The 12,492-nt window shown below is 34.8% G+C and overlaps 1 protein-coding gene across 1 annotated transcript; it reads right to left on the reverse strand.

Moving 5' to 3' along the window:
• Positions 1–6,237: 6,237 nt before the first annotated feature.
• LOC144437665 (uncharacterized) lies at positions 6,238–9,014 on the reverse strand. The gene has a single exon (XM_078126663.1). It carries the CDS (start codon positions 8,832–8,834, stop codon positions 8,067–8,069), a length of 768 nt encoding a protein of 255 aa, XP_077982789.1. The 5' UTR covers positions 8,835–9,014; the 3' UTR covers positions 6,238–8,066.
• Between the last annotated feature and the right edge of the window lie 3,478 nt (positions 9,015–12,492).

Here is a 12,492-nt window from a genome sequence, read left to right on the forward strand (position 1 = left end):
ATAAAACATGGAAACATGAGGCAAACCTCAGCTTCTGTCAGTGTGTGGGAGCGGCCATTTTGTCACCTTCATGGAATGTCACCGATGAGGGTGCTAGAACGCGGTGCACATGCTCCCAATAAATCGTGTGGCGACTGGCACAGGCACTTGAATCAATGTGTATGATTAAAAAATGTATAGTGAATAAGATTCACTATACATTTTTTCCACCAAATCATACAGATTGATTCGAGTGCCTGTGGCGACTAGGGTGGGGGTGGCGTTTAGTTGGTGTGGAAAACTAAACAGCATTGATTGATTGATATGGTAATTAATAATTATTTTCATTTGCCATTTTTTTCTTTTTGTGAATCAATTTCCATCCCTTTAGAAATTACATATATTAAACATGGTATTATGTCGGAACCCAAGGTGAACTCAGTGAATTCTCCTTGTCATTATCATTATAATGGAAATTGAAGTTTGGATTTTGATGTCGAAGGTACAGCTCTGTTAACAAATTCAGGGCCATTCTTTCCATAGCAAATTGTCGCTTCAAAATGAATTGCAGAATTACGCTAGTGTCAGTGTGCGATGAGATAATTATATCAAACAACATTTTAACCAAAGACAACGTCGAACACAGTTATTGAAAGAAATATATTCAAATAATGGATCTTAAACTGCGTACCTAGTTTAATAGTTTTTCAGGGCCACCAAATATTCCAAAAAGAGATCTACCGTTTTGTCAGCATGAAATGTTTTAATATAAGGAACAAGATGTAAATGAGATCGAGCGCATCTTCGGAGTCACTGCATTTAGCATAGCAGGCAACCTCACGTTGAACGACTTTTTCCGTCTTTTTTTTGAGTTTCACTCGCTGACATTATAATTGCGACTTGCTGTCCTAAAATGAAGGAGACTTTCAAGACTACTGTTACTCGCAGAAAATGCACAGTGCATGTGCGCACTTCTTTTGTACTTTCCCGCGCAAAGAATTTTTAATTTGCTGCAAAAAGTTACAAGCAGTGTACAGTCACTTTAGTGAACTATCTATTGAAATCGCGCATGCTAGGAATCGTCACGTAAATAACGATTTTAAAAGCATCGCTATGTATTCAAAAAGTAGCTTTTTTTCTTTCTTTTTTCCAAAATCTCGGGGGGGGGGGGGCAGCTGCCCACCCTTGCCCCCCCCCCCCCCCCGCAGGCTACGGTACTGATCTTTCTTCATTAATCGACTCTGTTTCTATCAACAGTTTTAAAAAACAACATTTTTGTAAAGATAGTCTTTTCTGTAAGTGTATGTGTCAGGGCAAAAAGTCAGGGTCAGCGTTGGGCCTTGGAACATAGCATGTATCCCGAGTCCGTGACAACCGTCAGTTGTCGACGAGACTTGAATAACAACATTGTTGGGGTGCGCCCTCTATCAACGAAGTGAAACAAGACTTTCTGAAAGACTGACTAATTCAAGGAATGATATAGTTGAAAGGCTTAGTTGAGTCATGATCCAGTATTTCAATAACAAACTGTGATTATTAATAATTATGAATTTACTATAATTTCATAATAATTACAAAATACACAACAATCTTTGATTAATTAATTTATCCCCAGTTCTGATTTTTTAAAATTTAATTTAATTTTCATGGTCAACAGCACTGTATATTTCTTGTGATTGTAGTAAATGTGATGTCATCACAAAATGTTTTCCCATACACCATTGCAGAATTTCCCCAAAATGGCTGAACACATGTCAGGTGCAGTAGAGCTTCTTTACAAGATTTCAAAAGTTGAGTAAGTTACCAAGGTGCTACTGTATCACCCAAAATCATATGCAAGTTGATGTTGGTAATAGAATACTCCCAGATATGTATAAAAGTAGTTTACTTCCCTTGTCTTTGGTTTACATACTGTGTGTGTGTGTGTGTGTGTGTGTGTGTGTGTGTGTGTGTGTGTGTGTGTGTGTGTGTGCACCCACCACGCAATAAGTGACAGCACACAGTAACACTTTACTTACAAAGTATTTATTTACTAGCATTCTCCACTTCTACAGCCATTACGGGGTACCCACATAAACCTACAAATTGTACATTGGGTATATTATTACATGCATTTATAAAAAAAAATTAAAGGAAAACAAACCAGAAATCAGTTACAGTTCTTTCAAGAGATTAAAGTCGACATTGGTAAACATTCTGATAGTTCATCATGTCCATGGACAACATGGATATCAAGTTTCTGAAAAATATTACAACTATATTTGAACAAAAAGAATATATTGGTCTATTAATCTTTTTTAAAAAAATTATGGGATAGAATCAGTCAATGGAAGAACACACTACTCTATGAAATGGCTTTGAGATCTCTACATTTTTTAAATTCATTTTTCAAGTTTTTCCTCTCTTCAGACATCAGAATTTTGATGTTACTACAGTCAAGCTGTGGAATGTAGAGTTAAATGCTGACCTTTACCATGACCTTTCACCCCCAGTTGACCTTGTCTATTGACAAATAAACATCAATAGACTACTGTCTATTACGGTAATCTTGTTTTCTCCCATCATTATTGAGACAAAGAAAAAATACAAAACCGTGTCATTTACATAATCATACTAGACATATATTGTCTGAAATCTTAAAACTTTTATTCTAACTTTGTTCAAGATTTCAGCAATCCCAAATCCATTCTCAGTTAAAAATCAAGAAAATACTCAGGTCCATGATCACAGGTTACAGATTTTACATGTAATACCACAGGGGACAGGAGGAATACTGTAAACCTACATATTTTCACTACTACAAAATTTTACAATTTTACAGTCTTCTCAGAGACCAGTTTCATCTATACCAGACTGGTACACTGTGTTCACGTGCAAGAAGGCATTTTAGTCACTACTTATTTTTGCATTCTTGTTTTGCAGTGACATTACCAAAAATAAGTCTTCAGCGAAAATTTCCAGGTTTACAGTATATGCAAAACTTTACACATTTTTGACTACTTCCACATTCAGTAAAAGATGATATCATTAATGTTGAGTGCATTTTATTCCCAACATTTGTCGTTAGCTGTTATCAGCTAATTACTCTCGCTGCGGAGTACAGCTAAAGATAAGCATTGGGAATAAAATTACTGAACATAAAAGTACTCAAAATTATATGTCATCTTTGTACATATTCCTCCTGTTCCCTGTGGGTATATCTCAGCACTAGTCATGAATCTATCTAGACTGTAAGGTACGTTGTGTCGCCCCACCCTCATCGACCTCCTCTCTCTCTGAATGCGTGACCTATATGAGAGGGCGCCCCATCACAGCGTACGTTACAGACTAGAATCTATCAAACAATGGATTTTTACATTACATTATAAATATTGAGTAAGATTTCTAAATGTATTGCTACGCACACTATCAACAAGGTATTTTTTGGCCACTGACTAGGAGTCTCCTTAAAGGCACCAAATAGTAAGTCTGTCAAGTAAAATTCAACTCTTTGGATTCGGTGCTTGCAAAATGAGTATTTGTACTCAAGTGGTAAACTTTATTTTTATCGTTATTGATTCATACAAACCCAAACTATCAGAGTGTGAGTGATTATTTCTGGCTTGCACATGACACATACTACATCAGATGTAAGCGTGATAGTATGTCTTACAAATTTAAAAGAATACATCTTGGAAATAAATTCTTTAATATTTTTGCTGTTACATTTGCTCAAGAAAACTCCAACCTATTCTCAATTAAAATCAATAAAAAAAATCTGGGGTCATCGTACAAATTTCTGAAAGTGTTCACAATGATACAAAATTTCTGTCATTTTAGAATCCAATATGGCCGCTGAATACTGTGTTAACTCATAGACCCTAGTGTAGGGTCTATGGTTAACTCCATGGGGAAAGTAAAAGATTGTTAATTTGCTTGAAAACAAGATGGTGAACCTCAAAATTTCTTTCATTATTTGAAAAGGGAAAGGAGTAAGCTGAAAATAATTGCAGAACGGTTACTGTGAACCCAATTTTTTTTTGACTGAGTAGAAATTTTCAGTTGACACTAAAGTATATTTTTGCCTTGTTACACTCCTGACTGTGCGTACGGTGGTGACTCACTATTTTCCAATCAGCAATATAAACACATTTCAGGAAGTACATTAACATTTCTTCGATGTCATGTCAGAAAATAATATTCTAGAATCTTCAAAGAGTACATTTACCAAAATACACAATTTCTCAAACAACGTTAAAAACTAGCACAGCATCGTTACTTTACGTCAGACGCTACCTGTGAAGGGTGTACTTTACCTGTTTGTCAAGTAAAGATCAATATTGACTGTAAGTGTAAGTCATTCCCCTGCTCAATAGTTTCAGCCTTGAATTTCAAGGATACAAGAGACTGAAAACAACTCTATTACAATTATCTGGGGATTTGCTCTCTACAGTTATCAGGTGTGTGAACTTGGATTTAATTTTCACTAATTCCAGACTTTGTGAACAGAATATCTTAATAAGAAGTATTTTTGGTACAGATTTTTACTTCATGTATCATAATATGACATTTTTCATTCGGATTTATTTTCACTATTTTATCTCTCTTGTTAAAATAAAATCTCATGTGAAATGTTTGTTACTCATAGTCATAATGCATACCATTCCTAAATATGTGAAAATTATGTCTTGGCAAAATGCCAATTCCTGTTTCATTAATCCACTGCAATAATAGCATCGGTGTACATGACACTTTCAGAGACAGTTGTGATAATAACATTCAAGGTAGCAAAATTAATCATAATTATAATTATGCAAATTATATACAATATTTATGCAAATTGGCAACTGTGAGTCATATTTTTCTAATATCCTAGGAAAAACACTGCTGGTCATTAAATTTGTCAAAAATACTGAAGCACTAAAATTTTCTTGAGTATGGCGACCCATAACCATTACAAGGTATAGGTAGTGATAGTGCTATACTTAGCCAAGCCTACAGCATAAATCCTAAATCCCTGATGTAGTGGCAGCCATTGGAGTAGTCTCCTCTGTAAGCTGAAGTGGTTTTACAACAGTTCACTAATTATGAAATCTAAACACCTCCTAGTCTGAAAGGTCCAGCTGTTGGTCCACTTATGTAATCACCCGCTACGTGAAGAGCGCATCGATATAAGCGGAAGGAACGTCTAGATCTTTCAGGCTACCTGTCCCCCCGACTGCTTCAATGTCAAATTAACTATACCTGTTTTTAGTACTGAACTAAAAATGCTCTCAAAATTTCTTAAATATACCATTTCAAAGTGAACTCGTAGATATACCAAATTTTTGAACACCATGATACAAAGGAAATACCAACCCTGTGACAAATCGTTCATCAAATCCAATCATCAATTATCTAGTCAATTTAAAGACTGGTTTCTTAACACTTGTTGTCTATACTCGCACATACATTGACTGGTCACCGTCACCAACAATGACGACAGGTGTGTTGTTGAACTATTGGTGCAAGTCTACGCTGCTCTTCTGATGCACAGTACAGCACAATAATTTCATTTAACATCTAAGAGAACATCATTACATAAATTGTACTGTCAAAGGAAAAAGGGATTACAAATGAACTTGGAGTAGGTATTGCGGTCTTATTTTTGTTTCTGATCTGTGTGACCGTTGACATCATCTCAGATAGCCTTTCTTAGAGCTGACAACTTTCACTTCCTACACTTAAGAAGAACCAATCACAATGTATGTTCCAAAAGGATTCAATGCATGGAAGAATGCATCGAATAACATAATCATGGAATAGGAAACATTAACAATGTGCATTGGTCAGGGTTCTCCCCATGCTTCAGGAGTGCTGGTCAGTCATAAATATTAATATGTATGAATATTCATAAGGACAGTTGCTGTCAATCGTGGGTTGTGTAACTAGTGCACTGATTGTAAGCATACTCTTACAATTACACTTTCTGTGATGATTGCTTGCGATGACCAGCATGAAGAGAACACTGATCTGTTCATTCTCATAAACCAAAGCCTTCTGTACGACACCATCAAAGACGCACCATTGCGTCAACCGAAAAATGTGCTCTGGCTTTGAGAATGGAAAGATATGACTCCTGTGATCAACTAATGATGTGACCAATTTTAGAAATGAAATTGTTAATCACATAAAAATGTTCTAGAGACTATAGTGGTGTTTCTTTATTAACATAAGACCAAAAAATATGGCAAAGTATGACATAAACTATAAAATGGAGTACGAATTTGCAAATGCCATAATTTTTTTTTTGTCGTAACTTCAATAACCATAAAAATCTATCACTGTTTTCCCAAATTTTTTTCTTTTAAATTTAAAATGTCTGTCTGGACAAGCAACCACATGATCGGTAGAATAATTTTAAAATGAACTAATTTGCATATTCAAATTAGGACTTCATATACAACATACAGCAGAATGAATTTATCCTCCCATTCAATTTCAAGCAGCTTTCATATGTAATGTTTGAAAAATTGGATGACACCACGATAAAAATGAATTCTAGAGACTACTGTCATTGTAGTCTTTTAGTAGTTATATTATTTTTACTTGGGTTATTAAAGATTAAAGTAACTCTATCTCGTAGGTTCTTATTCTCAGAATATTTTACCCTCAAATGATAGGAAAATGGAGAGTGAAAAGAACATGCACGTAACTGAACACGCCCCCCACCAACCTACCATCACAGGAATTCTAAACTACCAACATGATATACTGTAGAGTTTTTCTATACAGCCTCCAAAACATAGTCTGGTGCATGCTATCGTTCATCAAATCTTTCAGATCTCACTTTGTCTCTGTTGAGACCACACTGGCATCCAGACTACCAAAACACTACTCAAAAAACAATGTATTGCTATATTACATCAAGACTTCAGCTTCAGAGCTTGTTACCAATCTTCCGTACTTGCCATTTAGAGATGAGGATGGGAAAAAAATTCATCAATCCCATGGCTAGGAATTGTTTTCTAGCAAGTGTGTGACTGAATACCAGTAACTTTCTCTTTGCAATTTTCAATTTTCATTTATTCTCTGTACGGTAATTACAACCCAAAAATAGCATGTCAGCCTTTGAAGGGTGATAACATTTTTGCATAAAATGTACTGGTTAGGTGTATTTTAATTTTACTCTATCACGAGCTGCATGCTCAGAAATTACAAGAAACCTTGCTCCCATTTTTACTTTGTTCAAGGAGAACACTGCTTTACTATATGGAATAAATTTCTCATAACCAAATACACATATGCTATTAGCAGTTAATAATAGTAATATTAATTTTTTTTTTTATAAATGTGAGTGGTTGGTCAGTAATGGCAACCAGAATCACAGTCTCTGCAAAGGTTCCCCTAAAAATATGGCTAAAATGCAGGAAAACTAAGAGTCAAATTGGACTCTCTCCCTCTTTTCTAATTTCTATATATTAAGGGTTTCTAAAAAATTTGCATGACTTTATTGGTTATATAGTAGCCCAATCTGATTAAAATCCAATATAGTGTTGTTTTTTCTTCAAACAGAGCGCTCTGAATTACTGTACCCGTATGTTTCGGTGTATTACATGTTTTTATTGGTTGAGTGAATTCACTCAAGACTCGTGTGGCCTGGGAAATTCAAAACCTATGGTATTGTGTCAGATGGATGTAATGAGCACTCACAAAAGAACAAACGACAGTAAATGTAACAGCCAAAAAGAAATCGCGACGTGTACACTACATCGGATTTTAATCCGATTGGTAGTAACCATAAGTACCGGTACATGGAAACTCTATTATTCTGAGTTAGACCATAGACTTCACAGACAAATATACCTGTAAGGTCTACAATTAATTCTACCAATTTGATTTAGAAAAAAATCCTAAATATAAAACTATGGCAGTACAATTACAATAAAAAACAATAAACGTTAAAAATAAAACATATACCTTGTAGAAATAACTTTCTAATAATTACCATATTAATATGAAATCTTATAAGTTGTCTCGGTCAAACTGCATTATTCATTTTGACACCAAAAAAAATGTCCATATTTGTCAATGCATAATATCTTGTTATTGTTTCATACATATATTTTCTAACTCCTTATATAGACCACCATCGGTGGTTGGTGATTTGGGTTTGTTTCTGTTGTGGACGAACTTGTACTTGCTGGTTTTGTTTGTTCGTTTGGGCCATTGCTTGAACTGACTGTGACGTTGTCATTGTCAATAGATGTTGCTGTTATCGTCGGTTGTGCTTGCGTGGTGGTCGTAAAGACTGGTGGTAAGATGGCCGGTTGTACCTGTGAAGAGGAGGTGGTTGTTGTGGTGGCAATAGTTGGCTGAAGCACATTCAGAAGCGCTTGTGGTTGAAGTGTGCTTGTCGTAGCTATGGGTGGTCTCCCTAACAGAGTTGGTTGTGCTTGGGTTGACAACGTGCCTGTTGGTGATATTTGGTACCCTGCAAGTGATAAAACACCCTGTGGTTGGTTTGAAATCGCGGTACCGATTGTAATAGGGACTGCCAAAGTGTTTGGCACAGTCAACAGAGTTGCCGCGGGAAGCACGGTCGGCGTTGTTGGCGTAAAACCAGGACTACCGGAAGTTGACACGCTTCTCTTTGTGCCGCGCTTTGGTTTATATTTATAATCGGGGTGTTCTTTGAGGTGCAAGGCTTGCAGTCGTTTAGATTCTTCGATGAACGGTCGCTTATCGGAATCGGATAATGTCCTCCACTCGGCTCCAAGTTTACGACTAATTTCAGAATTGTGCATTTTTGGATTTTCCCGTTGCATCTTTCTCCTCATACTGCGAGACCAAACCATGAAAGCGTTCATTGGACGTTTTACGTGTTTATCTGCCATCTTGATCGGGTTGGTAGACTCAGAATCGCTGATGCTTCGATCGACTGTAAACAACAAATCTGATTCCCCTTTTGAACTTTGCGGGAAAACTGCAACACAAAGTATTGGATTGTCTGACGAGAATAATGCTTATTACAATAGAGTATACAGCGTTGCCTTTTCACGTTGATCTCACTATTGTCGATGTCAAAGGCTTAGAAATTTCGCCGCTAGGTAACATGGGAATTGACAAAATGAATGCTGCCACACTATTGTGATTTATCGATTCCTTTGTTTTTTCTTCAATAGATTTCGTTTCACAAAAACAAATATATTTAATTTTGTATAGGGGCACTTACACGTATGATCAATCGCGGGTTTCAGACCGTGACAGACTACTATCTTAGTAATGTCATAATGGTGTAACACTATTTTCAATGCCTGTAAGAGGAAAGTTTATACTGACCGCATCATGATTAACAAGATCTGCTAGATACACTCACTGAAGATCTTACAAATATTGAACTTTTTTTTTTAAAAGAAAGAAAAAAACAAGAGAGAAGATAAATTCTTGCACTTCCAAAGCATTTTCAAGAAACACTTGAATAAATACACCTTTTCACGATGGCGACATCCTCACAAACGCAAACCACAGACCCTACACAGGTGTAGGGTCTATGCACACACATACACATACATACATACATACATACATACATACATACATACATACATACATACATACATACATACATACACACATACATACATACATACATACATACACACACACACATACATACATACATACACACACACATCATCACACTACTGAACATCAGTTCAGTTGTGCTAAACATTAAAATAAAACATGAACATTGATTCTCCAATATGTCTCTTTATTCATACTCATCAAAAGTTACTAGTTTTATATAATTCATTACAATGTAGAGCATGATACATTAGTGTTCAATTCTTGATGGCAATGGTGCAGCTTCATTTGAAATTTTCAAGTGGCCATAGAGGATTTAATATTTATTTAGGATTTTTTATTTCTTACACAATTTTATCATTTGTGAAAAATCAATGTGAAACAACATTGACCAAGTCTAAGTTTATAAGTCATTATGTTGCAATAAGCTAAGAAATGTTTAAAAAGTTTCTTATTGTATGTACAATAACAAACATTTCATACATTTATTAATCTTTTGCAATTTATTGAGTTACAAACAATGACTTGCCATTATAAAATTGTTTTATAAATTAAAAATCCAAAATAAATAGCCGATCCTCATCCATCCACTTTAACAGATTTTTAAAAATTCTTTATTTTTATTCCTGAAATCTTCCAAGAACTACAAGTCTTAGTACATGTACACTCATGTTTGGTGGTCTGAGATGTACTACACAATATTACCATGGAAACAGACTTGAGGTCCGTCCCTAAATAATACATTGCAAGAAATATTCAGTTGCCAAGTAAAAGTTGCAAAATGAAATCATTGTTGGAATATATACAACTCAGATAATTACATTTTTGAAAATGAAAGGAAAAGACAATTTTTTTTAAAACCCTTCCGAAGTATCCAATTCCTACAAATTATCCTGTAAATGAAATAAGGAAGAAAACCTACACCAATAAATGTGTTGTTATGGAATGACCAAGTTCTTGAGATATGGGGGTGGGGGTGGGGGGTACATAAATGAATGAATTCTATGTCATTTCTATGCTGTCATTCTCAATGGCATAAAACAAAGCCAGGAATATTTCCCAATCTGGATAAACATTTATCACACTGGGAATAAATCGTTGTATCTCAATCTGGATATATGACTTTTGAACTCTGGTGCAGGTAACTACAGCATGGTGCATGTGGAAACAGGTATGTATGCATTCTACTCTCAAAGACCTGCAAAAACATTCCAGGGGTTGTCAAGGGTAAGTTTTCAGTACACATATTTGAAGAGTATTCTATCTGAAAATAATTTATTCATATGTTTATCCAAATCAGAATAATTATACACAGTACATTGAATACTTTTATAACACTTAGGAAAAATGTTTATCTCGATGGGGAAATATTCCTGACTAAAACAAGGTATTGAATTATCTCTATAACCATGGTAATTCACAAAAGTCATTCAGGAGTTGGAGATGGTCAGGTGAAATAATTCCTGTCAATTATTATTACAGAAAGACTTACACCTTGTATCTTATAAAAAAATTGCTACAGTGTGTTTTCATCTTGTACACCTTTCACAGCAGATCTAACACTTAAATGTCTGTTCCCTCAGTTTGTTCATTGCATCAGTGCAAAAAATATGTTTTTATTGAAAAACTTCTGAGTCTTTGTGAAAAAAGGTTCCCATTGGTTACACTATACTTTCTTATTTATTTAACAATAATACAGGCAAGACATGTCACTTTCTCCACTTCATTCTACCCAATCAGAGTGAACATCATTTGCATACATACATACATACATACATACATACATACATACATACATACATACATACATACATACATACATACATACATACATACATACATACATACATACATACATACATACATACATACATACATACATACATACATACGTACGTACAGAGTTTAAGTGAACACACACACACACAGACTGCACAACAAAACACAGTACTGGACACTTTTAAAATTACACATAATTTTGATCACTTTAGTAAATAACCATCCTAGCATAAACTGTACTACATACATAAAATTACTGTAATAAATACCTTTTTACTCTGGTACGTCAAGGAAACATTACATCCTAAATATCACATAATATGCTTTTATACTTGGAGACATTCAACCTGATAAAGACGGGAGCAGATCAACTGTCGCTTGGCATATTGTCCAATATTTGGGTAGTAATACAAAATGACTTGAAAATACACTGCATGGTATGAATGCCAGTGGAACACTTCAGCATTCATGGGCAGGATCACTAAATTTGAATAAATTAATATTCATAAATGTAATTAACATAAATGAATATTAATTTCCACACATCTTGCACAAATGAATTCATACATGGTCAGTATCACCGAGTTTGAATACATTGATATTCATAAGGTGATTAAACATAAATGAATATTCATTTCCACACATCTTGCATGACATGGTCAGTATCACTGAATTTGAAACATTAATATTCATGAATGTAATTAACATAAATGAATATTCATTTCCACAAGGTATATGGTGTAAGGTATATGGTGAAAACACAGTCCTATGATAGTGGGACTGTGGGTGAAAGTACTTCATTTAAGTACATGACTGTTGACTGCACCATTATCTAACAATATTAGCCTATCAAAATGGTAGGTATACACCATAATTATTGTTGTAGACTCCTAAATAATATTTACTTGACATGAACACAATGATACAGTGTTGGCAATAAGACAGTAGCGTTTGCTTTGTATGAATAGATAAGTTTCAACTCTACATACAATGTTGTCAATCATAGTGTAGAATTTGCTATGTACATGCACACAATTTTTAGTCATTTACATTATAACTGACTGTAGAAAATACCCTATTCAGTTTAATACTATAATGTATATCTTTGATGTTAACAGCACAACAATATATCAGGCAATACCTTTGATCACTTAGATATATACCAGGAGATTATAAACTTTAATAGCA

This window comes from Glandiceps talaboti, chromosome 7, assembly GCF_964340395.1.
Source record: "Glandiceps talaboti chromosome 7, keGlaTala1.1, whole genome shotgun sequence".
In the NCBI taxonomy this organism is placed as follows: Eukaryota; Metazoa; Hemichordata; class Enteropneusta; family Spengelidae; genus Glandiceps; species Glandiceps talaboti.

Bases quoted from the DNA above. Each gene is read 5' to 3' on its own strand.
- LOC144437665 (XM_078126663.1), bottom strand. From the start codon at position 8,834: ATGGCAGATAAACACGTAAAACGTCCAATGAACGCTTTCATGGTTTGG.